Source organism: Juglans regia, chromosome 13 (assembly GCF_001411555.2).
Source record: "Juglans regia cultivar Chandler chromosome 13, Walnut 2.0, whole genome shotgun sequence".
Taxonomy (NCBI): domain Eukaryota; kingdom Viridiplantae; phylum Streptophyta; class Magnoliopsida; order Fagales; family Juglandaceae; genus Juglans; species Juglans regia.
This window is the reverse complement of record NC_049913.1, coordinates 11,057,727-11,084,788: the sequence shown is the minus strand read 5'-3', so window position 1 is coordinate 11,084,788 and position 27,062 is coordinate 11,057,727. Positions and strand designations below refer to the sequence as shown.

The window sequence follows — 27,062 nt, the reverse complement described above, 5'->3', positions numbered from 1 at the left end:
GGTTAAATATCAGTCTTTATACGAAGCTGAACATTAGAAGGGAAAAAACAACTTTGAAATATGGCAGATTGATATTCTCCCATTGTTGTCTGCACACAAATAAAAGATGGACGTGTTTTAGGGTGGCATATTCTTCAAATTGTTTGCTTCAGCCTGATTACTATCTCTTGGTGCTTAGGAAGGAAAAATGAGGCATGGATGAATTCTTCGCAGGTGGGAAATTGATTAGTAGAGCTGGTGACAGAAGCATCTCCGACTTGTCTGGCTTTACAAATTACTAGCGAGTCTGATCATCATTTTAATCCATTGTGAACAGTAGTGGGGGATGTCGATCATGGCCCTCACTGCCCTGGACACCTAATACATGAAGATGATTTTGGGAGGATGTGATTTTATGATGGCATGAAGGTTTACATGCAGAGCATAAACATAAATTCAGATTGAATGACATGCGTTTGTCCAAATATCAAGTAAATTATCTAAAATCAACGAGATTATGAGAGCATTTTACTTTTGACTATAACTGGAGGCCTCTCTTTGGTGTAGAACAGCGCGTCAGCTATGAAATTGAGAAACATATATTTGCAGATTGCAGAACTAAATATATATATAGATATATATATTTTTTCTGTCCATGAAAAACTAGAAGAGTCCATGAAAAATCAGATGAACTGTTCACATTCAGAAGCAGCAACATGTCTTAGGTTCTTTCCCCGTAGTTCTAATTTTATTTGCCTTCTCTCTTGCTTTGATCTCTTTTTTATTTCGCCTTTCTTCTGCCTTCACTCTTGCTCCTCCTGCAATCTGATCAATGAATTCTATGTCATCCCGGAATTCTTCTAAGGCATGTTTCCTCCTTCCCTCCAGTTCACTCTGCATCTAAAAAGATATTATCAATCCCTATTACGTAACTCATATTCTGGATTAGCTTAGGAAAAGAGAATTTTGGAGCAAAACCTGTGTCCTATCTAGTTTGCGTCTGGCTTTTGCCTTCTTCTTTTCCTCCCAGGAAGTTATCGTGGATTTCTGCTTCTCATACCTGGAATTCTATCTGTTAGTGAATGAAGAGCTCATGTTTTTAGCTACTCCATCCAGCCTCATCTTTCCATGTTCAAGAAGAGTAGTGATACGCATGCCAACCTTTTTTACAATTATTCTCTGAATGGAAAGTGACTATTTAAAATTTGAAATTTAAATAAGAAAAACGTTAGTAGTTGTGATGAAGCAGCACTATCATATTTGTTTGTTGTATAATGGGCTGTGAATTAATTGCATGAATATCATTTTTTTGTTAAAGAGATCACTCTCGAAATGAATGAGTACCTGTGTTTGATCTTAGCCAACTCAGCTTTCTCCCAAGCATCTGCTTTTGTTTCTTCAATTACAGATCCCATTGAACTCTGCTGTCTGGTGACAGTTGGTGGGGTCCCAGGTTTTGTTGAACTCTGCCTTTGGATTTCGTTTGGTGGTATTGTTGATTTAAAGGTGACAGGAGGTTCAGATTTCGGTGGCGTAGTTTCTGGGTTCAAACCGATGTTGCTGTTCAAGTGTTCAACAAAAGTTGGAGTCCTTTTAATTGAAGGGACAAGCTGTATGGGCGTCTTTGCTGTTATTGTTGCAGTTATTGGAAACTCGCTTTCTTGGCTTTCAGGAATTTTGCGTGATGTTTCACCTAATGCACACCATCTCATGAATTTTTCTTGGAAAAAAACTCGAATCAGGAACTCAATTCATAACTGGCAGTGCTAATGCTGGGTCTTTACCTGAGAATCGCTTGGATGTTCTCCCAGGTTCTGCTGCCAAACTTGGTTGATCCTCCTTTATACTCTTGATTACAGTCAAAGAGGTTTCGGGTCGTTGGCTTGTCTTTTTTGGATCTGGGATGTGTGTTTCTTCAAGTCTTTTGATGGCAAATGCTGCAGCTGCCACTGCGGCTGCACGCCCTATTCCATTGTCTGAGTGATACTCCTGACTCATTTGCCTAGAGAACTGTCTTTGGAGCCAGTTCTGAGATTTCTTCTTCTCTGTAAAACACACCATTTAATTATGGTTTTGGATTTATTGTTGCCTCCTCCATGAATTTCACCCATTGTCCATCGAGAAATAGGTTTACCTTTGAAACTTTGAGACTTCTGAAGTGGAATTCTTCGATCCCTAATGCTCCCAGCCTCTTCAATCTTTTCCTTGTGGACACCGGGAAATCTCAACCTGGCAGAAGTTGTTAGTCATAAATAATTGAAAAATTCTAGCAGCAGCTTAATTAATTACCTATGGTGATAGAACCAAGCCCTCAAGGATCATGTCTTGACAGAAAGATTCTGGTGTATTTATTATGGATGAAGGACATGCACTAACGACAACCTTTCCGTCTATATTATATAATTGCAGGTATTTCATAGTTACATAGCGGATTACCTCGTTTGCTTGACCCAAGCGTCCATCGTTTGAGAATAATTCTGTCCCCAAAACTTCTGCCTGAGCAACGATTTGCTTTTGATAGTCTGATGTTTATTTGAAGAAGCATTATAGAAGAAAACATACGCCCATAAAGGTTGGTCCTAGGCAGTGATCAGGGATGGGAGTGCAAGCAAGCAAGCAAGCTTGCTTGGGTATGCTTTGCATGTCAGGCCTGGTTTTGAATCTTGAAGATCTTTCGAGTGAAGAAAAGTATTCTTCTTTTCCTGGATGCGAAGCTTTGAATGTGGGAGCGGACATAATCTTTCTTTTTCAAATGCTCTTTTCCACTTTATATTTTTTTTTCGTTCAGTACAATGGATGCCATAAAAGAGTCAGATGAAAGAATTTGCATCAGATACTGAATAATATTCTGAAGAGTCTTAAGAACTTTTATCTCCACTTGAGTAGAAGAAGAAGAAGAAAAAGAAGAAGAACCCCTCTCCCCTGGAAAGTGCATAATCATGAATCTCTTTGATTTTTCAACCCAAACGTGATCAGAGTTCTGCGATAACAAATTATGGGAAAGATTTCTGTCACTGCTTTCTTTGACCGATTTCCCAAAAAACAAAAGCTGGTATTTAGGAGGTGTTTCCATGGGCACAGACTGATTTCATTTTCACTCGATAACATTTTGGCCAATGCGGTTTGTATTACTTCCTTCAATAAAAAAGAGGGAAAAACTTGCTTTCGTTGAGAGTCGAACTCAAGACCTCCCGCTTACTAAACGGGTGCTCTAACCAACTGAGCTACGAAAGCACCTTTGGCCAAGGTGCAACTATCAATTTATTTCAATAAGTTATTATAAACCAATGACGTCAAATTGTCTACAGTAACTAAGAAAGCATAGTATAGAATCGGTGTTAGACTGACCTAATAAAGTGGGTTTTTTAACGGTCGATGAGAATTTTCTACAATTTTATCTTTTGGGACATTGAAACAAGAGATTTATTATGTATCAATCAATATTTACTCTCACACTCTATATTTATAATTTTTCTACAGGATGCGAGGGGTGTTTTTCATAAAGTGTGAGAGTGAATAGTGACTTATGAGAATAATTTTTAAACAATATTTGAACCCAACACGAACATTGTGAACCCCAGGATTTAATACAGTTGAAAGTGTTTGCCATTTCCTTCATTTTCATAGCAACCAACTAGAGGCTGGTCGGCTTGCCACTGTCCATGTGATGCACAACCGTTGGAGAATGCAAGAACACTTAGGGTGCGTTTGGAACACTTAGGGTGCGTTTGGATGTTGAAGTGAGTTGAGTTGAGATGATAAAATATTGTTAGAATATTATTGTTTATTATTATTATTATTATTTTAAAATTTAAAAAAATTGAATTGTTTATTATATTTTATGTTAAAATTAAAAAAAATTATAATAATGAATTGAGATGAATTTAGATTCCAAACAAAGTTAAGCAAGCTTGTGTATAAGCTAGTTTTTCTTTGGGTTCTGTGCCTTCTGCTCAGTTCTACAGGATGAGAGGCTAACCATTCCATGGAATTCAAAACCATAACTATTATTATCTGTAAACACTAACCATCAAAGCATTTCATGTTTAGAGGTGAACTCCAAGACAATACATAATGCTGATAACTGTACCACGCCTTGTGTTCAAAGCTTTTGCTTGTGCATAGCTGAAAAACTGCTATCCATGAAAATTAGGTCTCGGCTAGATTTTTTGAATTTGTGCATTTGTGGATGTGAATGCAGTCGTGATTTTGGGGGCGCTCCTGAGCATGCTACAACACCCACTCATTTCATCCTGACCAAATGGTAGAATCTCCGTCTCAGGAATTATTTTTTTTCTCTGCTAATAACCCGTAATAACACTTTGTCGATTAATCAAAAGTGCAACTGCTAAGTGTTGACACAGCAAGATCATTCTTTGATGAAATAAGTACCCACAAACCATTTGGGAACAATTTTCTAATAAATAATAAATTCTCCCTGTCTCTACATCAATGTATCTTCATGCAACGATTCAAAAATTACAACCAATTCCTGATAGAAACTTATTTACAGCTTGAAAACCTCCCTAGCAACACGAGAAATCATCAAATAATACACTTCTACTCGAAGTTCATAATTGGCACAATCATAGAAGAACAAAATTTAATTTCCCATTTCATTTAAAAAATCAGACGAACCCTTTGTTTTGGCAACGTAATACAGTACATCTAGTTAAGGAGTTGTTGTATTGACTAAACAAGGAACTCTGTGTCAGAAACTTCAAGGACTTTGTGAACACCTATTGGGTTTACACCTGGCCGGAATGCATTTCCGTCAATATACCTGTTAAAACACATTTAATTAAAAATAAATAACTTGATTCAATGATCAAACGCAGGAATTGGTTACTTTTAAAGATTTGAGTGGTCACGAAAACTCACATTTCTTTCAAGAATGGGTGTTTGTAGAAAGCATCAGGAATTCTTCCTGTAAACTGGTTGTGATCCAAGTACCTGAAATCAAATCAAGGAATCTTTCAGAGTAAATACTAAAATTCCCTCTGCAACCGTTGAAAATATCAGGCGGTGATGGATAGATCCGGCTACTATAGCAGACAGACAAAAGGTAGCATGCATTCCATGAAATGCCAACTAAAAGATGAATGCCTGCACAGAAATGCCAGTTTATTGCGAAGCTAATACAACCCATCCCTAATTTCACATCAAGACAGGCAAAAGATCAATACGTATTTCATACCCTGCAACCTTCAAGAATGGAGCATTAAATTGATATCCTAATACATGAATCATCTAAATAATGCATATTAAGATATTGAGGGTTTCAGATTCTAATAAAAAGCAGCAACCCAGATGCCAAGTTAGGAAGATAAGCAGGCTGCATGATTCTGGACACCCGGAAATGTGTGGCAGACATTCCCATTAAACTTTATTATTTCCATTCACGTGTGTGATAAAACACGGCTTTGGTGGTGCCTTAGCAAGCAGGTGAAAATAATAGCAAACAAAATATTAAAGAAATTAAGGAGCATTAATCTAAATCGCAGGAACCTCATGTCAAAGGGAATTCCCATTAAAAAGTAGTTATAACCTAATAGCTAGATCCAGATCAAGGTAATTAGTCAGCAAAACACTGATGAATCATATTTTATCTTTTAGACGGGAACCATTCTCCAAAAAGAGATAGAGAAGAAAAATAGAGGAATCAGCGTTCAGAATGCCAGTTTAGTGTGTTTTTACAACAGAAAAGGGCAGCAGAACCTTCACACTCCAATATCCATGAAGTATACCATTACAGTAACGAGGCAAACACAACAGGATTAACCAAAAGAAATTCTGAAAGAGAACGCACAAGTAAATCAGTTTAGGAATATGAGCAAGTCCTGATGGTATTACTCCAGCCATTTTATTGTAGGAGAGGTACCTGTGAATAGTAAAACAGCAAACAATAGGGACCAGAAATATATATTAGGATAATAAGAGTTTACAGGAATAAGCAGTGCTCATATCTGCAATTGAGAGAGAGAGAGAAGGAAATATAGAAGCAATACTCACAAGATTTCCAAGTTGGACAAGTTTGCAAGCTGTGCTGGTATTCCTCCCGTTAAATAATTGTTATTTAGATATCTACAAAAAATACGCAAGAATAGAAACTTGTAAATTTTAGTTCACAATTGCAAAATATCAAGGAAATGACTAAATTCTCCAAGCAAAATAACTTACAGGTTGCGAAGAGCTGGAAAACACCCCTCTATGCGTATGAGTTCCCTTATTGTACCCACCAAATGATTATTACCAACATCTCTATGAGCATGTAAAATTACAATAAACATGTTAGAAGTCTGATGGAAAGGCATGCCCTACAACAAGATGCACTAAAGAGGATATGGATTGTTACAGGTGCCGAAGATTTTGTAGAGTTCCCAATTCTGCAGGAATTCGTCCGATTAAACGATTTTCTTGTAGATATAGATAGCGAAGCCCTGGAAGGTTAGCAAGCTCCCTGGGTATTTCGCCTTTAAAGTTGTTGAAGCTCAGATATCTGCACAAGTTTCAAGAAATGAGATCTTAACTCTAAATAGAATAAAAATACTATGAAGAGGATCTCAAAACTTAATTGTCATAGAAGTTAAAGTACTCACAGATGAGTTAGACTCTTCAATTCACCAATTTCAGGAGGTATGGCATCTTGTAGCTTATTCCATCTCAAATTACTGAGAAAAATACTTAAATTAGAACTAAAAGATCAAGACAATGAGCTAAAGCTTTCAAAAATTAAAATCACATAAACTAAGGTTCATGATTGAGCAGGGAAGGAGGGGTATATGTTCTCCACAAACCGACAACAGTAATCGGTGTACAAGAAATTTGTGTATCTTTAGCTATATACGTCCACTCTATTAAGGAACACTGAATAAAATTGCAAGTCTAAATATGAAACTAAAGAGCGAAACATAATCATAAAAAATACCAAAATGCTAGAAGCATAAGTTAAAAGTATCAAGAATGTTTTTAAACAGACCAATAGTGATCTTAAGTGAATGTAAAGGACTGTACAGTATTTTAAGCCGCCTCAACCGTCCGATCTGAGGAGGAATTGGCCCAGTCAACTTGTTATTGTGGAGATCCCTGTCATGTCGACACAATCATATGTATCAGATTTTATAAGTACAATCATATATATCATATACCTCTGAAGAAGCAAAGAAGTTATGAATTCATTGTTTTGATAGGTAATTCATCTTTATATTTATAATTGGAGGAAGATTGACTTTTAACGTATTCCCACTACAAGTAAATTGTTTTCCATCAAACTGTTGGTGTCCACGGACACTTGAATCTCATTTATTGATCTATTTCTAAAATCTAGGGGAATGAATTATGAAAAGTAATTGACAGCCAAATAAATCAAAATATAATGGAGTGAAAATGATCACTTTTAAATTGAAGGAGCCAAAGTCATTGGAATAACACTTTCTACATTTCCAATAAAACTAAGTATAGAAGAAGCTTACAGCCTCGTAAGATCCAACAGATTGGTCACAGCAGTAGGAAAGGGCCCCACAATCGACACCGCGTAAACCTCTCTGCAAAATATAAACCAAGCAGTAATCGACCTTTTCTTCTACTAATTCGGAGAAATCTGATCCAAAAAAAAAGAAAACGAAGAATAAAGGAGGAACTTACAATTCAGTGACGACTCTGTAATCACCTTGAGTGGAGCAGGTGACCCCAGACCAGGGCGGCAGATCGCCATCACCGCAAGGATCGTCTCCCACCCACGCGTAGACCACCCTCCATCCGAGAGACGCCTTAATTTCGTTCAATGCTTTCACTGAACCAATTATGTGCCAATTTCAAACACTCAATTCGACGAGGTCAACAAAACAAAAAGAAGAAGAAAAAGAGATAGAGAGCTATACCGTCCCGTTTAAGGGTTTTAGAATGAGCGAGGTTGAGTAGGGATAACGAAATGAAGATCACAGAGAATGCAAGCAGTGGAAAGCGCGCCATTAAAAGGGACGCCAAGAATTCCTCGTCTCTCTGTCTCTCTCAACTCTCTCTGAAGACGAGGACCGGATTTGTAGGCTTTGACAGATCTGAACAGTAACTGAAGAGATTTCTGTTTACAGCGTTTGATTAATCGCAATTCGCAAGTTGGGTGGAAGTCACATACAGAGAAGCATCATCATCGTCATCATCACTCTTTACCCTTTGAAGTCTTCGTTTCGTCGGTGAGATTTATTTTTTAATTTATTTAATTTTTGGGAAGACAAGTTTTGGGCCCGAAATGGAGTAAGTTTGGGCCAGTTTGGGCATTCCGCTGCTGTGCAAGACCGAGCCCACGTCTTTCACGTTTGAAGTTGTCAAATGTTCTGCGTTTTATATTGCTTACTAATTATTTTCCAATTTCCAGTTCCAGGTGTCTATTTAATTTTGAATTTAATTTTGAAGGTAAATTTAAAATTTAAATCTTATAAATTAAAGAGGCTTGTTAAGTACAAGCGGTTTGGTGCACAAAATTGCATACCAATAGTCACATAGTTTTTATTTTTTTTTAGAGAATAAGAAGGTTCTCTGTCTCACAAAAATTATTTTCGTCTTTAATTCGCAAAGTTTCATTAAACGGATGCCTTACATTTAACATTGGTGTGCGGTTTGGTGCACGAAATCACTTGCAAGAAGACTTTTCCTAAATTAAATGATCTTTGCTATTCATCATCCTCATATACCACACATCATACTTATTTTTATTTTTTTTTAATTTTTTTTAAAATAATTTTTGGTTGTATTCTTCATAAACTAATTGGTTTATCTACTTATCATCTATAGATCACACATTCATTAAGAGAAAAAATAAAAAATTTATGTGTGGTGTGTGATGTGAGGATGATGAGTATAATTTTTCAAATTAAATTATATCATATAGATGGTGTATGGTGTAAAAGCTTTCAAATAACAATTCGATCTCTTAAATTTTTATGGAATCTAGATACTGCTTTTAATGTTTGTTTTTTAATTTTGGAATCTATCAATTAGAAAAAAAACCCTTCATATGTATAATCCTTTTCTTTTCACAAAATATGAGTACTTTTTCTTTAAATGAACTAGAGCGAAATAAAGTGACATTATATATCTAACTATTGTCCTACCATGTTTGGAGTTAAGTTTATGTATAAATCTTATATATATATATATATATATATATAAATATATATAAAAGAAAAGTTTATATACTGACATGACTTAATGGAACAGGTCATATCTATTTTACAGTACAAAAAATTTTACAATTTAATAAATCACATAAATTCAAGTGAGTGTGTAGAATTTATTGTATAAGATTTTTGTGTAGATATATTTCTCCTACAATATTTATTTGGAATCATTTGCCAACACTTGAACTTGTTATTTTAAAAAATAATAATAATATTCAATAGAAACTAACCCCATATATATAGTACTGGAAAATTGGAAATCCTTTCATTTTCTTGCAATCTCGATCGTTTTCGGTGCTTGCTAGGTGATGCCTACAGAAGTAGTTATACATAATTGACCGAGATATATAAATATAGATAATGATGGTACCCTAAAACAAATAAACCAAAAAAATAATACTGACCATATTCTATATATATATATATATATATATTTTACCAGTTAAAAAATATGAGAAGAAACAATAATAATATACAAGAGTCTCCTTTTCTCACACAGTGTTACCAATTTCAGCAAAGGCATTATATATATCACAGCTTTGCGGATGCCAAAACTTGCTGGTGGCTCTACATTTATAGCTTTGAGACAAAAAACGAAAGTAAAAAAGAAATTGCATTTTTTGAGCGGTAGTACTGCATGCATGAAAGCCTTCCACGTCCATTACCGTACAAATACCTTGCCCCTGTCCGCCCCACCCCCACGTGGAGGGACGGATCCCCCGTCCGCCAGATGTAGGGGCGGATGACCCCTCTGACACCTACAATGGCGCCCGAGAGAGGGTGGGGTGTGGTTGCAGGGGGCACCCTCCCCGCCTACCCTGCCTCGCCCCTCTTTATATATATGTGTATTTATCTATAAAAAAAAACACTAAACATGAAATGACGTCGTTTCATGTCTGAGATTTTTTTTTACTTAATTACAAATAACTAAACGACGTCGTTTTGTCGGTGTTGTTTAGTTATCTGTTAAGAAATCCCCCTCCCCCACGAAGCCCCTTCTCCCTTACCCCTCTCTCTCTTTCTCTCTCTCATCTACATCGCGGCGTTGCTATCCAAGAGAAAATCTGTCGTTGTCGTCGTTCCCACTACGCCGTCGCTGTCCATTTGCATATTCATCGCCGAAGGTAAGAATTTGGTCTCACTCGACACTCTCAATCTCTGATTTTTTTATTCTTTATTGAGTTATGGAATGAAGATTGGAGGAAGATTGATGTTTAATCGGAAATGGAATATGGGATTGTGTTTGTAAATTGTGTGCTGTGGAGACTCGATTGTGCATGTGTTTTGATGATTGATGACTGATGTGTGTGAATCTGTTCTGTGATAGTGATTTTTGTAGATTTGTAATGTGTTTTGATGATTTAAGGTCGTGACTTTGTGGCTAAATTAATTCGGATTGGAACCATAAATTAATTTATGGTTCAAATCTGAAACCCTCCTTAAATTAATTTAGGATTTCTAAATACCTTAATTTTTTCCCTTGTAAGCACGGCCTTTAAATAAAATCATTCTGATTTTTTGGGTGGTTGTTTAGATAAGTTTGATGTTATTATGGCTTCCAAATAGAAGTAACACTTGGTTTCTATAAATATGTCTAGTTTATGCAATAGATTTAGTTTGTATTAGTTTGTAGTGTTGATTTACGTAATTTTGTAATAGAGAGATTCATTGAATGAATGTTAATACACTTGGACAATGTTATTATCGTCTTGCGGCGTGGTAATATTGCGGTACTTACACCTACCCTTCACTAGTTTCAGAAGTCAAGGTTGGGAAAAGACGTAGATTGGACTGGAGTTAGAGGTTGGAGCAGACCCCCTTTGTTTGGAGTTCTACAGAGGCTTGGTCAAAGATAGACAGATACTTGGCAGCGGAGCTTCAACCATTTTCACGAGAGTTTGATATATTAAGTTGGTGGAAGGTAAATGTCGTGAAGTATCTCGTCTTTGGAGAGATAGCCTGTAGTTTTTTGGCCATCCCTATTAGCACCATAGCCTCAAAGTTGACTTTTAGCACCGTAGCCTCAGAGTCAGCATTTAGCTCCGAAGAGCACGTATTGGATTCATTTTGAAGTTCATTAGCTTTTACCACTGTGAAAGCTTTAATTTGCACGCAGAATTGGATCACAAGGACTCCAATTCATATTCCAGATGTTCTTGACTATGAGGAAGCCGACGTCGAGGAGAAATGCGATGATCAGCCTGGATATGGTAATCGCGGGACTTGAATTTTATTTTTGTATTTTCATTTATTTATTTTCATTTAAGTGGTATTAATTTCAAATTTAATTGTTATATTGATACATGAGACGACGTCTGTGGCTACCTCAGATGCAATATGACTTTGTGTGTATTGAACCCACCATTGTCATGATTTGTACAATTTGTCCCTTAATTATTTTTTGTATTTATAATTTTATATAATATTTTAGTATCTAATTATTTTGCTCGTATGTTTTTTAGTTTTTATATTCTCAATATACATATGCCGAATTCTAATCCTACGGACCCAATGATCTATGCTCATCTTCATCCCAATGACCCAATCTCATCTTAGTTAGTACTTTTAATATTTTGTATTTTAAATTTTTGTTTCATATTTGTAACTTTATAATTTTAATTTATTAATATTGCAGATTTTATAACTTTTATGATCTAGATTCTTAGTCTCACAGCAGTCGACACAACTCAGTGAACTTATCGCCACCCCAAATTGATCAAATTTAAAGTGTTATGATTTTTTTAATTTACAATTAATTGTAATGTTGCTACAATAGTTAATAGTAAAATTTATAATATTTACTATTTTTAGATTATTTTGTAATATTGTAAATTTGTAATAGTTTATTAGTTTTTTTAATTTGTATAATTGCAATAGCTTAGTGCTTTAGTGATGATTATTAGTTAATACTTAATAGTATTAGTTGAAACTTAGTATATAGTTTATAATAGTTCTATCCATATAATTTATTTTATATTTTTATTTTTTAAATATTTTTATTTTTGTAGTTAAATTCTGATTGAGCCCAGATAAGTGGCCCAGTTCGGGGGACGAGAAGTGGACAGATAGAAGTCCACCTCGTGCAACAGACGGGGTACCCCACCCCCACATGGACGGGGGTGGAGTGCAATGAAAAATTCTCCACCCCTACTAATGCGGTAATGTCAAGGGGATTTGTGGGGGGAGTGTGCGGGGAAGGAGGGACTCAACCCGTAGGGTGCATGTAGCACCTCTAACAAATATTATTGCAATCCTACTCGTTTTTTTTTTGTTTTTTAAATCTTAAAAAAAGTACAAATATTACATGCATTCATTCGTCCACAACAAGAAGGCGTACGTACGTGTCGTCCAAAAGGAAATAGTAAAGAAAAGAAAAGAAATAAGCTAGAATTAAATATTAATTGCCTCAAATGCCACCTGACTTTGAAACCAAGAATAGAAATTAAACAAGAGATCAGGCCGGCACGAGAAGCTCGCTCGATCTCGGCCACTTCTGTTAAGGATCCAAATATATGGTAATTACACATGCATCGGAGTTTGAGAAGTCCGTTCTGCACTCAGAAAGGAAGTGAACCCGGTTGACTAATTGGCATCATCTCTTTAAATAGCTCCAATTTTAATGAAACTCAAGGGTTTCTCTTGAAATTCCCCACCTCTCCCGAACTCATGTAGCCTTTACTAACTATACCAAAACCATGATATGGGGAGTAGACTATTTCCGTGCTTGTTTCTACCTTTTTGCCCCCTCACCCGAGGAGGACTCCGCATCGCCAAAAACAGCCATGGAAATAGCAACGTCGCCAGTGCCAGATCATGGAACAGAAGTTTCTCATACATATAAATAAGTGCAACCAAGATAATTAGTCTTGGGTATATATATTAATACGATTACCCGCCCGTTGCCACGAACCACTCTTCCGCAGTAGAAACCGAACAGCCGGCATCAAGTACGTACCTTCTTCCATCGCTGCTTGTATTGAGGTAAAAGATGATTAATTGAGGTCGAGACATCATGAAAGATACCAAGATACGGAAAGAAACGGAGAAGGAAGAAGCAGAGTTGCTAAGTATGTATATAGATGCAGTAGTACACGGGACGGAAACGGCTAAACTTAGCGGCCGGGGCCGGGGTAAATGATGATACGAGAAAATTGAAAAAAGATCGATGGTATTGATAATTAGTACTAGCTGCAGCAAAACTGTGGAGGTTGGCCGTTCAAGGCCGCCGGAGGACGGGAGGGGTGATATATCCAACTAGCTAGTTGTGAAGGGGGTTGGGTCCGGAGGGGACGAGTCTCTTCTCCACACCGTATCTTGGGTCGATTTCATCAGTTTGTAAGGGCGGCGGTGACGGGAGGTGTCGATAGTGGTGGATTCTCTGAAGTTGGAAGCAGAAAGAACGTGACTTTTCGCGGGAAAGCGAACCGCAAGAATTAGGTTGATGATGATGAGGGTAGAGTAGTTGGTGGTGGCCGTAGTTTCTTGAAGAGGCTTGATCTGGCATCTTTGGGTACTTGGAGATGCGAGAGGCTGATGCGAGGCCGAAGAGGAGGAGGAGGAGGAGGAGGAGGAAAGCCATGATCAGTATCAAAAGCCGGCGAGCGTAGGCGGTGGTGGTGGTGGTTGAAGAGGGAGAGCTCTCCATGGCTGCTCTTAGAGAAAGAGAGAGAGAGAGAGAGAGAAAGAGAGAGGTGGAGTTGTGGGAAGGATCAGTGGGGTTTAGGGGGTAGAAAGGGAGAGGGACGTGGGGATGGGAGAGTTTTCAATGCAAAGCAAGAGACGCATGAAGGGGAATATAATTGCCTAAGAAAATTGGGGTCACCCACGGATGGGGTTCGCATTGCATTGCATTGCATTGGGTGTAGTCGGCAATTACCACATGCATCTCCAATCAATTAATGGGTCTCACGTATTATATATGTATGTCTAGGACTAGGATGGCCCATTTAGACCTTAGACAGGAATAAAACCTGCCAAGCAATTAATAACGTGGATCAATACCACAAATTTTGTTTTCTTTTTTATTTTGGGTTGAGTTATTCTCTTCCTTAATTACACTCTCGTTAATTTTATTGTTATCTATTATTCATAAATAATTAAGTTAATTTCTGTCCTTCCAGAGACATCCGATGAACTTAGAACGATACAAAGGAGATTAACATGGCATCTGTGCAAGAATGACCTGCACAAATCGAGAATTAAGTTAATTTCTAATTTTTAAAATTATAAATTTAATAATTAATAGATAATATCACATAATCCAAATATAATAAGAATAATATAAAAATATATTATAAGATATTTTTTTAAAATAGAATAAGGATTTTTATTAATGCACAAAAAACATTGACGTAAGGAAGTTGACGTGCAGCCTACCACATTAACTAATTCCATTAAAAAAGATTGATAAATTTAACAATTTCTTACTAATGTAATAATATATCACGTTGTACTTGTAAAAATATCATGATTAATTCGAGTGAGAAACTCTTTCAACGTCGTGTCATTTAAAGCCTGTTAATGAGTGGACTGCAAGGTGGAGGCTGACTGCACAAAATACATGGATAGCATGCATGCGTGGAATGCTTGAGAATTTTGTGTTCTTTTATACCTTTCACTGGAGGTTCAATCCTTACTTAATTACCCTTGGGCAGCTTTAATAGTTTTTGTTTGGGGGCATGAAGATGGGGGGGTATGGTGCCCGTGATGGCCTAGCCTGGTCCGATTCTGTTCTGACAAGGATCATCCCCTTCCAAATTCAGGACACGATGCTTTTCGACAACCTCCCAACCTTATAATTTCCACGTAGATTACGATTTGTTCATCTCGTTCGATCGAGAGACAACATTTGTAAAAATAATAGTTTTTATAACTAATAATGTTACGTGTAGTTATAAGATTATGCAAACTTGACATATTTTTTAAAATAAAATAAAATTTATTATTAAAAAATTAATTTTTTTATATTTATTTTATTTATTTAAAATAAATGTGCGACATTACCTTCTATTACTGCAAATATGATTTTTTATTTTATTTTTATAATTAGCCTAACATTAAACACATGATCACTTGCTCTCGCCAATGCACCTTCTCAACAAGCGACCTCATCATATCAGGCTTTACATTAATCGAACCATAGGCACGCATGGTCTCACGTACGTAGTGGATGACACAAATTGACACTTCTGTCATCCTCTACAGGACTTTTTGACTATTTATCGCAACAATCAAATGTTGGAGGAGTACTTGAGTGACTTGTGCTCCTATTTCAAAACCGCCGCACGTGGTTTTCACCCTCTGCACCATTATCCACTCATCGTGTATTTATCATTATAATTTGTTTGAAGAAAAATATATTTACAATTTTAGAATGCGTAAATATTATTTAATATTTTTTTAAAAATATATATAAAGTTATATGTAAAAAGTTAAATTTTTAATAATAAATTTTACTATTTTTTAAAATAATTATATAATATTTACTCATTCTATAATTATATATAATATTATAAATATAAGAGTGTATCAGCGCGTGTGCCACACCTAGTTAAAGGGCAGTGAAGCAGTTTTTGAAATATATTAGATCATGGAAAAATCAAACAATACAAAACATGTATTTTTTTTTATGAAAATGATTCTCTCAGGCACTTTTGTGCACCGAAGTGCACCAATGGCTGAGGTGAACTTAAATTTAATAAAACGGTACGTCGTGAGGTTGGGACTTGGGACTCATTTTGGTGACAACTACGGCCAAGAGAGTGAAATAGAGATTTCCCTCTCTCCCTCTCCCTCTCAGTCAATTTGCTAAAGAAGAATTTTGATATGGGATTGCATTCAAGTTTTGAAACTTTCATTGTATAATGACAGAGGCTTCAACCTCTTCTTCTCAAAAGAATATGGCTCTGCAAGAAGAAGAAACCCAACAGCTAAAAGCCCTCAAATGGTCTTTGATGGTCTCTTCTGTGAGGAGGAGAGTTTTGAGGAAGAAGATGGTATCAAGGAAGAAGGGAGGAAGAATGTTGATGAGAATGTGAAAAAGTACTCACTTTTCCGTTTAGTTTTGGTAGTGAATGACATGGTTTGGGATAATGATGAGCTTGTGTCCCTAATTATTAAAGAAGGAGAGACCCATGTTTGTCTGAGTAGCCTGATCTCAAATGGACCTTCAATGGTGGCTCGGAAAGAGGTTGCAGATTGGACTTTGAGGGTTAAGGCGCACAATAGGTTCTCTACTTTGACCGCTTTTCTTGCTGTGAATTACTTTGATAGTTTTGCTTCTGGCCTGATGTTCCAGCGGGACAAGCCCTGGATGAGCCATCTCGCCTTATTGTTTATGTCATTGCCGATTCGAGGGTTATGAGCTATCTTCCTTCTGTATTAGCTACTGCAACAATGCTTCATGTTATTGAAGATGTTAAGCCATATAATCCCCTGGAATATCAGAACCAGCTTACTAATGTCCTTAAAATCAGTGAGGAAAAACTAAATGAGTGCTACAAGCTTATCCAGGAAATATCTTAAAGCCATGGCCACAATCATAATTGAAGTAACAAGCAAAAGCATCTGTCAGCATCGAGCAACCCAAATGGCATTATTGATGCATCTTTCAGCCGTGATAGCTCTAATGACTCATGGGTTGTGACATCATCATCCCCAGAGCCTTCTTTCAAAAGGAGCAGAGCACAAGATCAGCAGATGCAGTTGCCTTCACTAATTCGTGTTTGTGGGTGTTCTTGGTAGCACTCATTAATCTTTCATTGTCTTAATCTCTACTAGTAAACATGGTATTATAAAATTCCCCTTTTTCATATTATTGGTAGTATCTTTTTTGTAACTTGCAACTATGTTGTGTTCCATGATTTAGTATTTCATTCTGCTGAATCTAAAAAAAAAAAAAAATGAAACAGAGAACTGGAATGTGGAGGGAGGGAGGGACAAGAATGAACGCAACGTGGCCTTTGGACAGAGAGGTTGAGCTTCAGAGAGAGGTCGTAAGAGAATGGATCTGGGACAGAAACAAGGAGTATGATACATGGACGCTAGTTGAAGATTCTACGAGGACGGTGGTAGTAGAACTAGAGTTGGATGTAGAGGATCGGAGAAGGAGCTCAGAGGGGATGAAGTCGGTGATGCATGTAGCTTAGAATCTCAAATATACAAAAGAAGAAAGAGAATCTCATATATATGGTAGAAGAAAAAAGATGAGGGAGTTTAATGTTTGAGTCTGACCGTTGGTTTGAATTGTTGACCGTCATAAAGGTTTGAGAAGAAAGAAGAAATGTTTGATTGCGTTTGGATGTTGAACTGAGTTGAGTTGAGATGATAAAATATTATTAGAATATTATTATTTATTATTATTATTATTTTAGGATTTGAAAAAGTTAAATTGTTTATTATATTTTATGTTGGGATTTAAAAAAGTTGTAATGATGAGTTGAAATGAGTTGAGATGATTTTAAATTCCAAACGAAGCTTTTTGTCTATCAATTTTTTTTTTTAAATAGCATCTGACATAGTATTAAAATAATAATTGGTACGCGGGTTGGTGCGCACCAACCCGCTTGAACCTAAAAGAACTGTTTTTTTATTCAATACTCATTTTATCTCATTCGATGTTATCTAATTATTATAATATTTACAAATTTTTATATAAAATATAATAAATAATTTAAAATTTTAAAATAAAAATAATATTAAAAAATAATATTATAATAATATTTTATTTAATTTTTAATTTTTATCTAATTTCATCTGAATTCAACTGTCCAAACTCTCTCCATGTGACTCGTGTAGCTTATGTACGTCTCCAATTGAGACGCTGCTTGAGTATGTTGTAGATCGATGACTGTTAAACCTTTTTGGTGAGGCACGTGTACCACCTGGGTGGTGAGGCACGTGTACCACCTGGGTGGCCGGAAAGAAACAAATTCTTAGCATTTTTTTTTTTTGAAAAATTTTACTTATAATCTTCGTCCCCTTGTACCATACATTAATATATAATTTATTCTTTTTATTCTTTTTATTTCTTCTACTATTTTTTATTTTTTTGATAAACTATATCGTATTATATTGTAATATCATATCAAGAGATAAAATAAATGCTACAAATTAAGAGATATAATAATATTTCTTAATATTTGTTTATTGAGAAATAATATTTATAATTATAAAATACATAAATATCATATAATCATTTTTAAAAAATAAATAAATATAAAATACACATGAAAAAAACTAATTTTTTAATAATAGACCATATTTTTTTTAAAAAAAATTACGTAATATTTATGTACACCATGACTGTATGTACAATTACTTTTATTTATCTCAAAATAAAAATTAAATTTTTATTTAAAATTAAAAAAGTCCTTACCAAAATATTAAATGGAAAAAAAAAATTATTGGAAAAAGACATAAGTGCTTAGGTACATTTTAAATAGTGAAATGAGATGAGATGGTTTTAGATGAAAAATAAAAATTGAATAAAATATTATTTTTTAATATTATTATTTTTTAAGATTTGAAAAAATTGAATTGTTTATTATATTTTATGTTAAAATTTAAAAAAGTTATAATGATAAGATAAGATGTAATATTTTATTATCTAAATGGTATTTTGGATAGTGAATTGAGATAAAAATTAAAAGTTAAATAAAATATTATTAGAATATTATTATTTTAAAATTTTAAAAAATTAAATTATTTATTATATTTTATTTAAAAATTAAAAAAAATATAATAATATGATAAAATAAAATGAAATAATACTAAATAGACATTTTCACCGTACAAAGGTGACCTAAGAGTATCAACAAGGGTATATGCCTAATTGAATTGATCCATAAGCAACCAAATACTCAACTGCACACCCAAATTCCGACATTCTTCATCTTCTCCGCCCGGAAGAAATCTGAATATGAGTCTTCTCTCACCCTTCATCTTCTTCTTCTTTATCCTTTCTTTCTTCAACGCATCAACCCCATCCCCTGTCTCCATCTCTGTAACCCCCACCGTCCTCCGAAGATCCGGCGACTCGATACTCATCCAATGGTCCGGTATCGCCTCCCCCTCGAAGCTCGACTGGCTCGGGATTTACTCGCCCCCGAACTCGTCCAACGACACTTTCATCGGCTATACCTTCCTGTCGTCCTCCCCGAATTGGCGTTCTGGGTCGGGCTCCATCTCCCTCCCCCTGGTCAACCTTCGATCCAACTACTCCTTCCGGATCTTCAGCTGGCTTGAGTCCGAAGTCGACCCGCACCGCCTCGATCACGACCACAATCCCTTGCCCGGTACGGCCCACTTGCTGGCTGAATCTGAGAGAGTCGGGTTTGGGCCGGGACGCGGACCGGAGCAGATTCACCTGGCGTTTACGGATAACGAAGACGAGATGCGGGTCATGTTCTTGACGGAGAATGGTAGGGAGAGGCAGTACGTGAGGTATGGGGAGAGAGAAAATCGGCTTGGTCACATGGCGATCACACGTGTTGGGAGGTACGAGAGGGAGGACATGTGCGAGTCCCCAGCCAATGAGAGTATCGGTTGGCGAGACCCTGGGTGGATCCATGATGGGGTTATGAGGAACTTGAAGAAAGGAGCCAGGTATCATTATCAGGTAAACGATTTTATTAAGAAAAGGAATTTATATTTCTCACTATATAATTTCTGTTGACGATTATTTAATGATTTTTCTTGTTAAGATCACCGGTAGGGATTGGCTTAAGTGGTAAAGGCCTCTTCGTGGTATCCTCCCTCCAGGACTAAGGTTTGATACCTTTGGGTGCAAATAATTTCTAGGAGTCATCGGGAACTTCCCTTGAATTAGCTGAGGGACACTTACGGAAAATGTCTTGGGCCTGTGCGTCCTGGGATTAGTCGGGACTTTATTCTCAGATATCCGGTGTCAATCAAAAAAATAAATTACATCTTTTGCTCTGGCTGCATAGACTAATCAGGTCTATTTGATCTTCATGTGACTCTTCCATTGATTATTTGGTGCTTTTTGGACGCCTTAGTAATTAGTATGTTGGTTGCCTATTTTACTCGGGGCTTATCCAGTGATGCAACTCTTAAAGATTGAAATCGCTGTCCCTTTTTGGTGATAACATCTGCATGATCATGGCTCAGGAAAAGAAGGCACCTGATTCTCATGCCTTATTTTACTTTTATGAAGTTATGTTTAGTTTTCATAGTAATCCATATCTAGAGAAGACGCTCTTACTAAATGCTGAATCCAACGTCAATACACAGCGAGATATCTGTATGGTTAATCTTGATAGAACATACTTATGTAAGGAGCAACTTTTCTTCCAACTGTGTGGTCTGCATCCGCCCTAGCTGCTGCTAATGCCTTAAAGACTGTCTAAACCTGAAACAAAATGATGTTGCCTGTAACAGGTTGGAAGTGACTCTGGAGGTTGGAGTACAACTCACAGCTTCATGTCACGGAATGGAGACTCTGATGAAACAGTAGCTTTCCTGTTCGGTGATATGGGAACGGCTACACCATACTCAACATTTCTCCGTACGCAAGAGGAAAGCATAGCAACCATGAAATGGATCCTCCGTGATATTAATGCTCTGGGGGACAAGCCTGCATTTGTGTCACATATTGGTGACATCAGCTATGCAAGAGGATATGCATGGTTGTGGGACCAGTTTTTCACGCAGATTGAACCTGTTGCATCCAAAGTAGCATACCATGTGTGCATTGGTAATCATGAGTACAACTGGCCGTCACAGCCTTGGAGACCTCAGTGGTCTGAGAGGATTTATGGAACAGATGGGGGTGGTGAATGCGGCATACCCTATAGCCTTAAGTTCAACATGCCTGGGAACTCTTCAGAACCAACTGGAACCCGAGCTCCAGCCACAAGGAACCTTTACTACTCATTTAATATGGGGGCAGTACATTTCGTGTACATGTCAACCGAGACCAATTTCCTTCCGGGAAGCAACCAATATAACTTTATAAAGCATGACTTGGAGTCAGTTGATCGAAAAAAGACCCCTTTTGTGGTAGTCCAAGGGCACCGACCCATGTACACAACAAGCAATGAAGGGAGGGATGCCCCATTGAGGGAAAGGATGCTTGAGCACTTGGAACCCTTGTTCGTGAAAAACAAGGTGACCCTTGCATTGTGGGGTCATGTCCATAGATATGAGAGGTTTTGTCCAGTGAATAACTTTACTTGTGGAAGCATGGGCCTGAATGGGAAGAACTGGGAAGCATTTCCTGTCCATGTTGTGATTGGGATGGCAGGGCAGGACTGGCAACCCATATGGGAACCTAGATCTAACCACCCAAATGACCCAATATTCCCACAACCAAAGCACTCTCTGTACCGCGGGGGTGAGTTTGGGTATACTAGATTGGTTGCTACTAAGGAGAAGCTGACGCTTTCTTATGTAGGGAACCATGATGGGGAGGTGCATGATACAGTCGAGATTCTAGCATCTGGAGAAGTCCTCAGTGGCTATGGTGCTGCTGGTGTTGATGGTGCTTTGGTGCAGTCCACCTTCTCATGGTATGTTAAGGGAGCGAGCGTGTTAGTGCTTGGGGCTTTTGTAGGCTACGTTCTTGGTTTTGTTTCACGTGCCAGGAAAGAGACTGCCAGGAGAAATAACTGGACTCCAGTGAAGACCGAGGATATCTGAACTCCAGATTGTTTTGCAATGTATTGGTTAGTACCCAAAATCTAGCTATTATGTACTTAAAATGTGCAAATACGTATCAAGGTTAAGTATTGTGAAAGGATGCTCTCCCTACTCTTTGGATGCCCAAGCTAGGGAGCTGGGATAATTTTGTATGACCTTATATAACTTAAATCACTGTACATAATTTTCCTTGTGTAATCTATACATTATGTAAAGGTATTCATGCGGTTGAAACTCATATACTTTGACAAATGAATGTGCAATGCGCTTAAAACTTTTCATTTTGTGCCTTTGGAGCAAACACCATGTTTCTGTTGCTTAATCCTGCTAGATCTCTGACAAGTAGAAAAGACCTAGTAGTCGGATATGTTTAGGAGGGACCCCTACCAATCTAGATCTTATTGAACCAAATTGTGTTTCCTGGAATATTTGTTAAATACAATAATTTCCCTGATTTCCAGGATAACCCACAAAAACAAACGCCTAAATTGTTTGCGGAAAAGAATCTGGTACCTGCCTAATCATAAAATCCAGTTTAAAAGGCATTCAAATTACCCTTTCTGTTACTATAAATCGAAGAGAAATGATAGTCAAGCACAGCATAATTACTTTATTTGCCATCGCCCAGAATTTTTTTTAATCTATGGCAAGCGGGCAACTAATATGCAAGGTACCCCAAAGGTAAAGGATTGTTAAAATTAAAGTCGAATTCATGCAAGTAACTCCCAAAGAGTTGGCTCAAGTGGCAGAAACCTTGGTTTGGGGCAAATGCTCCTCCTCTCCTCCACGTTTGAAATTCTAACCTTCGGTATAAAAATAATTGATAGGTGCCATGTCTCATCTGCCCAATGTGATATGAGCATTCAATGGGTTTGATTCGTTTGAATTTTAACCGCATAAAAGACGTGCTTGCAAGATCTCGAAAGCGGTAGATATCTACTCTGCAGATGATTTCTACAACATCTACCACTCAAGATCCCAAAAGATGGATTCCTCTAATTAAAAGGGGTGCATTTTACTGCTCAAAAAATTATTATATCTATAAATTTTTCTATGTATAGGAATACTTAACAAATAAAGAACGATTAACGTACCATATAGTCGTCAAATCATTGGACAATTTTACATTGCTGCTTTATAGTCGAAGGCAAAAGCAAAAAGAAAAAAAACCATTGTGGTAAAAATAAATAAAATAAAATAATTCTCATATTTTGCATGCATAAAGAATGGGAAGAAAACCAGTTACATGTATCCATGGCGACAGCTTTCAACCAAAAGAAGGGAAAACAAAATTTAATAAATATGGAAGTAGGGAAAAGTGGGAAGAGAACAGTGAGCTGGTAATTGAACTCTATCAGCATTCACTTCCCAAGTAAACGGCGTGCACGTTGATTGGCACCTTTCACGCGAGAGTTCAGCTCATCCACATCGTCACCAAGATGATCAAGGGCTTTATTTTGCCTGCAATCACCATATCACATTGAATATTATGGGAGGGAGGGAGAGAGAAAGAGAGATACAGTGCCAAATAAATTATAAGGAAAACGAGAATATATAAAAATCCTCGAGAAAATTTTCTACTCTGACAAAGAATCCGGTGTGTCATGTGATTGTGTTGAGGAAAAATCATGGTGAAATCTACTAACGGTGCCAAGAGTATTCCACTAGGAGCTGGTAATAAGATTAACGAAACTTGTCACGGTAACTGAATACTTGAATGCCAAGGACTTATTCATGTCATACCATAGCTTTGCTTATTCCATACTGTAGTCGGTTTATTTTCCTAATAGAATAAAGGGGAAGTCTTTTGCTAGATTGGCTTAGAAACACAGCAATATGGCAAAGACGTCATTTCTGAAGGTTGTCAAACAAAAAGCAGAGGTTACCTACTCTCTGAAGAAAAACTCGGGCTAGAAAAGAAAGAGAAAAATGAAAAACAAAAACAAAAAGACGGTCATAGTTTCAATTTTTGCTTTTTAAGACTTCAGTGTGAAATTAGTACAGATACGAATGGAAAATGTGAAGTTTGCAAGTTATTGACTGACCTGTTAAGTTCGCCTCCCATGTCAACTGCCATATTCTTCAGATCACCTAGAATATTACTTAGATCAGAAAGTGCATCATCTTGCTTGGCATTCTCGACCTAAATTGGTAACCCTCAATCAGTAAAATCCAAAGCAAATATTGCATCATATGCACCTAATTGATAATCACAAACACAGACCTCAACTTTCTGCAAGGCATTTGTTGGTTCAGGAGGAGGTGTTCGAGAAGCTGACCGTCCTTTGTGTGCAGGAGCTAGACCCAACTTTTCCCTCTGGTCTAAGTGGTTTTCAGTTCTTTTGGACGAATTATCTGTTCGGCCAGTACAATAAAGATTGCGATTTATGTATCACAATATTTTGACGGATTAAGATCAATAAAAAATTGTCAACTGAAACACCCTAATTTTATTAGATTAAAACCTGCAGTGATTATAGGCCCTGCAATTTCTCGAGTCTTCTTTGGCTTCCAAGTCTTAGAGAACATGCCACCAAGGTTATTTAAAAGCTTCTCACCCTGAAATAAAGAATGAATGATAAAAAGAGATGATCTGCTTGAAAGATAAAAAAAAGGAAGTCCAGGAAATAACAATAGCAGCTACCCTCTTCATATAGAAAACGTATTAAATCTTTAATTGAAGACATTGTAATATATTATATCGCAATGGAACATGTATTGTGGTCAATTTGGTCAGAGAGTCTTCCCATGTAATTGCTTTGTGAAACTCAAGTTACCCTTTTAACTTGGTACAAAGAGATCTTGGCCAGAATCTGGCGTGCTATTTATCAGCCCTAAATAAATTATATATACTCATATTGCCCCTCATTGAAGATGCCTAAGCAGCAAAACTGATAATACTCTTTATAAAACCCTAGACGGAACATGAAAGAGTTTTTGGACAAGCAATAAAATACTAATGAAAACAAGGGCATAACCCAGTAATTAGAGCTGAAAGATGATAAACCAAAATTTAAAATCATATGCATCCCTAATATAAGAGAATCCAGAGACATAGTAGTTGAGCTTTGATTTGCAAACCAGCTTTGTAATTGAGCTCCTTTACATAGTGCCTGCATTATGCAGGCTCTCCTATATAAGAGAATCCAGAGACAATGTTTCACAATAATCTAGAAACAGTCGCATATTCACCAGGAATCTCCATTGTAAGCCAGTACATTCTGTATACGTTATTTTTTTCCCCAATTGTTCATCCCTGCTTCTATTGTTTAGGCCTAAATTGCACTTAGTATCCATGAGTGATGCACTTGATATTATAAAATGTCTAGGATCTTCAAGAAAGCAGGGTCAACCTAGATAATCAAAGTCAGAGGCGCAGGACATAAAAAGGTTCCATTAAACTAATAACTACATCACGATCCATTTCCTAGGTTGCACACACAATCATGTATTTCTCATTAGCAAGATTACAAATGAACTTACCCGAGTCAAATCCTTTTCCGTATCAGCAGCCATCATGTGGGTCCTTGTGATTTGCTCACCCTGATAATGCAACATGTCAAGGGTCCTTGTAGCATCCTCCCTCATGTCCTCTGCAAGCTTCAGGCAGTTGTTTACCGTATTTGTTGTCTCCTCAGCCTTGTATACAGCATAGTTTTCCAGTTCTTGCACACTCTGGTTCTGTAATCCTCCCGAGTCATGGAAATTATTTCTGTATCTGTCTCTTGCCACTGCAGAACTAGAATGTGAGGATGATGAAGAAGAAGCCCCTATTCTCTCATCATCATCGTTGTCAAAAGGGTTGTTGGAATTTGGGGTTATCAGCATAGGTTCTGAAGCAGTTCGTCGTGCAGGCTTAAAAGTTTGCTTAGCCTCAGATTCAGTATCTGAATCAAAAGGGTTAGAAGACGGAAATCCAGGATCCACTGTGTTCTGCTTAGATAACTTATTCACTGGTGATTTAAAAAATCCAAACATTTTGATAATAAACCGAGATTCCTATATCACCACAAATATTCTTGGTCCAAGTTCCCTAAACCAAAAGAACCTCTGCGCTATGATTCAAGGCTTGTACCTAGAAACAGAAGATGTCATCAGTTAGAATGGCATGGATCTGTTTCATCGCTCAAATACAGCCAACAATTTTGAATGGAAGTTTTTGATAATTCTTTCAAATGTTACAATTGGATGATACAGGGGTTCAAACGAAAAATGCAAAAGATCTCTAATGGCAAACGGCTTGGTGCGACATCCAGAAAGACATCACATATGTTTACTCATTATATATTTCCTTTAATAGTTATATGACATTTTGGAAATTAAACTTTGGAATCCAAACTACCAAAAGGTAAAAGAGAGAAAAACTCAGGTATGCAAGAAGTAAATATAGAATTTCATAATGTCAAAATCTAGAGGAGTAAATCTGAACAGTTAAAGAATTTTATTTTAGTAATGCTACATATAATCGTGAATAAGCACCACGCAATCATTTTAATAAAAAATAAGATCTGTTAAAAAATTAATTTTTTTATATGATCTCGTATTTATCATTATTATTTTTTTTAAAAAATTACGCAGCACTTACGGCAAATACCATTTTTCTAAAAAAATAATTTTGTGATATTGCAGCCATCGAGCAATCAATGAACAGCCATGCCCATTTGGTAGATAAGCAAAGTAAGCACAGCGAGGGGGGGGGGGGGTGTGGAAAGGAAAACTAAAAATAAAACCAATGCAGTGTATTCTGGTGCCAAAGCAAAAGATGCACCAAACAACTAAAAAACATTCCCCGTTTTTCTCCGAAACCACAGAAAACAAGAACAGAGACGCATTACAAGAAAGCAAGATCGAGGTCCGGGAGCAGAATCATAAGAAATCGAAACTAAGAGCGAACGGTGACAGATGGGTGCCTGAAATTTAAGTTCCGAGATAATAAAACATCAGGGAAAAACCTTCGTCTTGGAGTTCCGTCAATCAAGAAAAGTCTTCATACACGAACCAGTATATATGGGCTTGTGTATGAAAACTAACACTACATACCTGGGCCTCTGAGGATATAGATCTTCAATTTGACCGAGAGAAAAGTATCGCAGAGAACTCTCTCTATCTCTTCCTCTATGTATCTCCGTCTTTGTGCGCGTGGGATTTTCACACAAAGATGGGAGGCGTCGCGGAAAAGCAGAGAACTGTACGATATAGCGCCCTCTCAAGAAAGTGCACTTTTTGAGTGATCTCTGACAAATTTAT

The 27,062-nt window shown here is 36.9% G+C and overlaps 6 protein-coding genes and 2 non-coding genes across 12 annotated transcripts; 3 read left to right on the top strand and 5 right to left on the bottom strand.

Annotated features, from left to right (window-relative positions):
* Positions 1–14: 14 nt before the first annotated feature.
* On the bottom strand, positions 15–2,721 carry LOC108984876 (remorin 1.4). Of its 3 annotated transcripts, none has more exons than XM_018956961.2 (6): positions 2,416–2,721; positions 2,114–2,208; positions 1,764–2,024; positions 1,324–1,672; positions 958–1,039; positions 15–879 (listed from the first exon to the last, which is right to left on the bottom strand). In XM_018956961.2, exons 1-6 carry the CDS (start codon positions 2,439–2,441, stop codon positions 682–684), a joined length of 1,011 nt encoding a protein of 336 aa, XP_018812506.1. In that variant the 5' UTR covers positions 2,442–2,721; the 3' UTR covers positions 15–681. The 3 variants fall into 3 exon arrangements, with proteins under 3 accessions (XP_018812506.1, XP_018812507.1, XP_018812508.1); XM_018956962.2 differs by having other exon boundaries at positions 15–873; XM_018956963.2 differs by lacking the exon at positions 2,416–2,721 and adding an exon at positions 2,269–2,359.
* Positions 2,722–3,139: 418 nt separating this feature from the next.
* On the bottom strand, positions 3,140–3,213 carry TRNAT-AGU. Its single transcript has one exon. It is a non-coding gene; the product is annotated as a tRNA-Thr (tRNA).
* Positions 3,214–4,397: 1,184 nt separating this feature from the next.
* LOC108984879 (probable leucine-rich repeat receptor-like protein kinase At1g35710) lies at positions 4,398–8,164 on the bottom strand. The gene is made up of 11 exons (XM_018956966.2): positions 7,860–8,164; positions 7,624–7,771; positions 7,452–7,523; positions 6,994–7,065; positions 6,579–6,650; positions 6,335–6,478; positions 6,160–6,240; positions 5,992–6,063; positions 5,789–5,860; positions 4,861–4,932; positions 4,398–4,762 (listed from the first exon to the last, which is right to left on the bottom strand). The coding sequence occupies exons 1-11, from the start codon at positions 7,948–7,950 to the stop codon at positions 4,672–4,674; spliced, it is 987 nt and encodes a 328-aa protein (XP_018812511.1). The 5' UTR covers positions 7,951–8,164; the 3' UTR covers positions 4,398–4,671.
* Positions 8,165–13,413: 5,249 nt separating this feature from the next.
* Positions 13,414–13,800, bottom strand: LOC108984873 (CLAVATA3/ESR (CLE)-related protein 10-like). The gene has a single exon (XM_018956958.2). It carries the CDS (start codon positions 13,798–13,800, stop codon positions 13,414–13,416), a length of 387 nt encoding a protein of 128 aa, XP_018812503.1.
* A 465-nt stretch (positions 13,801–14,265) lies between these two features.
* On the top strand, positions 14,266–14,368 carry LOC118344368. The gene has a single exon (XR_004798141.1). It is a non-coding gene; the product is annotated as a U6 spliceosomal RNA (small nuclear RNA).
* Positions 14,369–15,828: 1,460 nt separating this feature from the next.
* LOC108984874 (cyclin-D3-2-like) lies at positions 15,829–16,518 on the top strand. Its single transcript, XM_035684306.1, has 2 exons — positions 15,829–15,860; positions 16,026–16,518. The coding sequence occupies exons 1-2, from the start codon at positions 15,829–15,831 to the stop codon at positions 16,516–16,518; spliced, it is 525 nt and encodes a 174-aa protein (XP_035540199.1).
* Positions 16,519–18,937: 2,419 nt separating this feature from the next.
* LOC108984875 (probable inactive purple acid phosphatase 2) lies at positions 18,938–22,096 on the top strand. The gene is made up of 2 exons (XM_018956959.2): positions 18,938–19,773; positions 20,556–22,096. The coding sequence occupies exons 1-2, from the start codon at positions 19,075–19,077 to the stop codon at positions 21,813–21,815; spliced, it is 1,959 nt and encodes a 652-aa protein (XP_018812504.2). The 5' UTR covers positions 18,938–19,074; the 3' UTR covers positions 21,816–22,096.
* A 779-nt stretch (positions 22,097–22,875) lies between these two features.
* Positions 22,876–27,062, bottom strand: LOC108984872 (putative SNAP25 homologous protein SNAP30). Of its 3 annotated transcripts, none has more exons than XM_035684475.1 (6): positions 26,856–27,062; positions 25,299–25,890; positions 24,281–24,374; positions 24,040–24,170; positions 23,861–23,958; positions 22,876–23,276 (listed from the first exon to the last, which is right to left on the bottom strand). In XM_035684475.1, exons 2-6 carry the CDS (start codon positions 25,791–25,793, stop codon positions 23,177–23,179), a joined length of 918 nt encoding a protein of 305 aa, XP_035540368.1. In that variant the 5' UTR covers positions 25,794–25,890; positions 26,856–27,062; the 3' UTR covers positions 22,876–23,176. The 3 variants fall into 3 exon arrangements, with proteins under 3 accessions (XP_035540368.1, XP_035540369.1, XP_035540370.1); XM_035684476.1 differs by having other exon boundaries at positions 22,907–23,276; positions 26,726–27,023; XM_035684477.1 differs by having other exon boundaries at positions 22,907–23,276; positions 26,768–27,023.

What these genes read in the sequence shown, in the direction of transcription:
- LOC108984874 (XM_035684306.1), top strand. Translation starts at nt 15,829, where the DNA reads ATGGCTGAGGTGAACTTAAATTTAATAAAACG. An exon ending in AACTTAAATTTAATAAAACG is followed by an intron (nt 15,861 to 16,025) that starts GTACGTCGTGAG and finishes GTATAATGACAG; the next exon opens with AGGCTTCAACCTCTTCTTCT.
- LOC108984872 (XM_035684475.1), bottom strand. Translation starts at nt 25,793, where the DNA reads ATGTTTGGATTTTTTAAATCACCAGTGAATAAGTTATCTAAGCAGAAC. An exon ending in CGGAAAAGGATTTGACTCGG is followed by an intron (nt 24,375 to 25,298) that starts GTAAGTTCATTT and finishes TCTTTATTTCAG; the next exon opens with GGTGAGAAGCTTTTAAATAA. An exon ending in ATGGGAGGCGAACTTAACAG is followed by an intron (nt 23,277 to 23,860) that starts GTCAGTCAATAA and finishes TGGTGATTGCAG; the next exon opens with GCAAAATAAAGCCCTTGATC.
- LOC108984875 (XM_018956959.2), top strand. Translation starts at nt 19,075, where the DNA reads ATGAGTCTTCTCTCACCCTTCATCTTCTTCTTCTTTATCCTTTCTTTC. An exon ending in GAGCCAGGTATCATTATCAG is followed by an intron (nt 19,774 to 20,555) that starts GTAAACGATTTT and finishes TGCCTGTAACAG; the next exon opens with GTTGGAAGTGACTCTGGAGG.
- LOC108984876 (XM_018956961.2), bottom strand. Translation starts at nt 2,441, where the DNA reads ATGGACGCTTGGGTCAAGCAAACGAG. An exon ending in GAAGTCTCAAAGTTTCAAAG is followed by an intron (nt 2,025 to 2,113) that starts GTAAACCTATTT and finishes TGTGTTTTACAG; the next exon opens with AGAAGAAGAAATCTCAGAAC. An exon ending in TTGGCTAAGATCAAACACAG is followed by an intron (nt 1,040 to 1,323) that starts GTACTCATTCAT and finishes ATAGAATTCCAG; the next exon opens with GTATGAGAAGCAGAAATCCA.
- LOC108984873 (XM_018956958.2), bottom strand. Translation starts at nt 13,800, where the DNA reads ATGGAGAGCTCTCCCTCTTCAACCACCACCACCACCGCCTACGCTCGC.
- LOC108984879 (XM_018956966.2), bottom strand. Translation starts at nt 7,950, where the DNA reads ATGGCGCGCTTTCCACTGCTTGCATTCTCTGTGATCTTCATTTCGTTA. An exon ending in TTGAAGAGTCTAACTCATCT is followed by an intron (nt 6,479 to 6,578) that starts GTGAGTACTTTA and finishes AAACTTGTGCAG; the next exon opens with ATATCTGAGCTTCAACAACT. An exon ending in ATTCCTAAACTGATTTACTT is followed by an intron (nt 4,933 to 5,788) that starts GTGCGTTCTCTT and finishes ATTTGATTTCAG; the next exon opens with GTACTTGGATCACAACCAGT.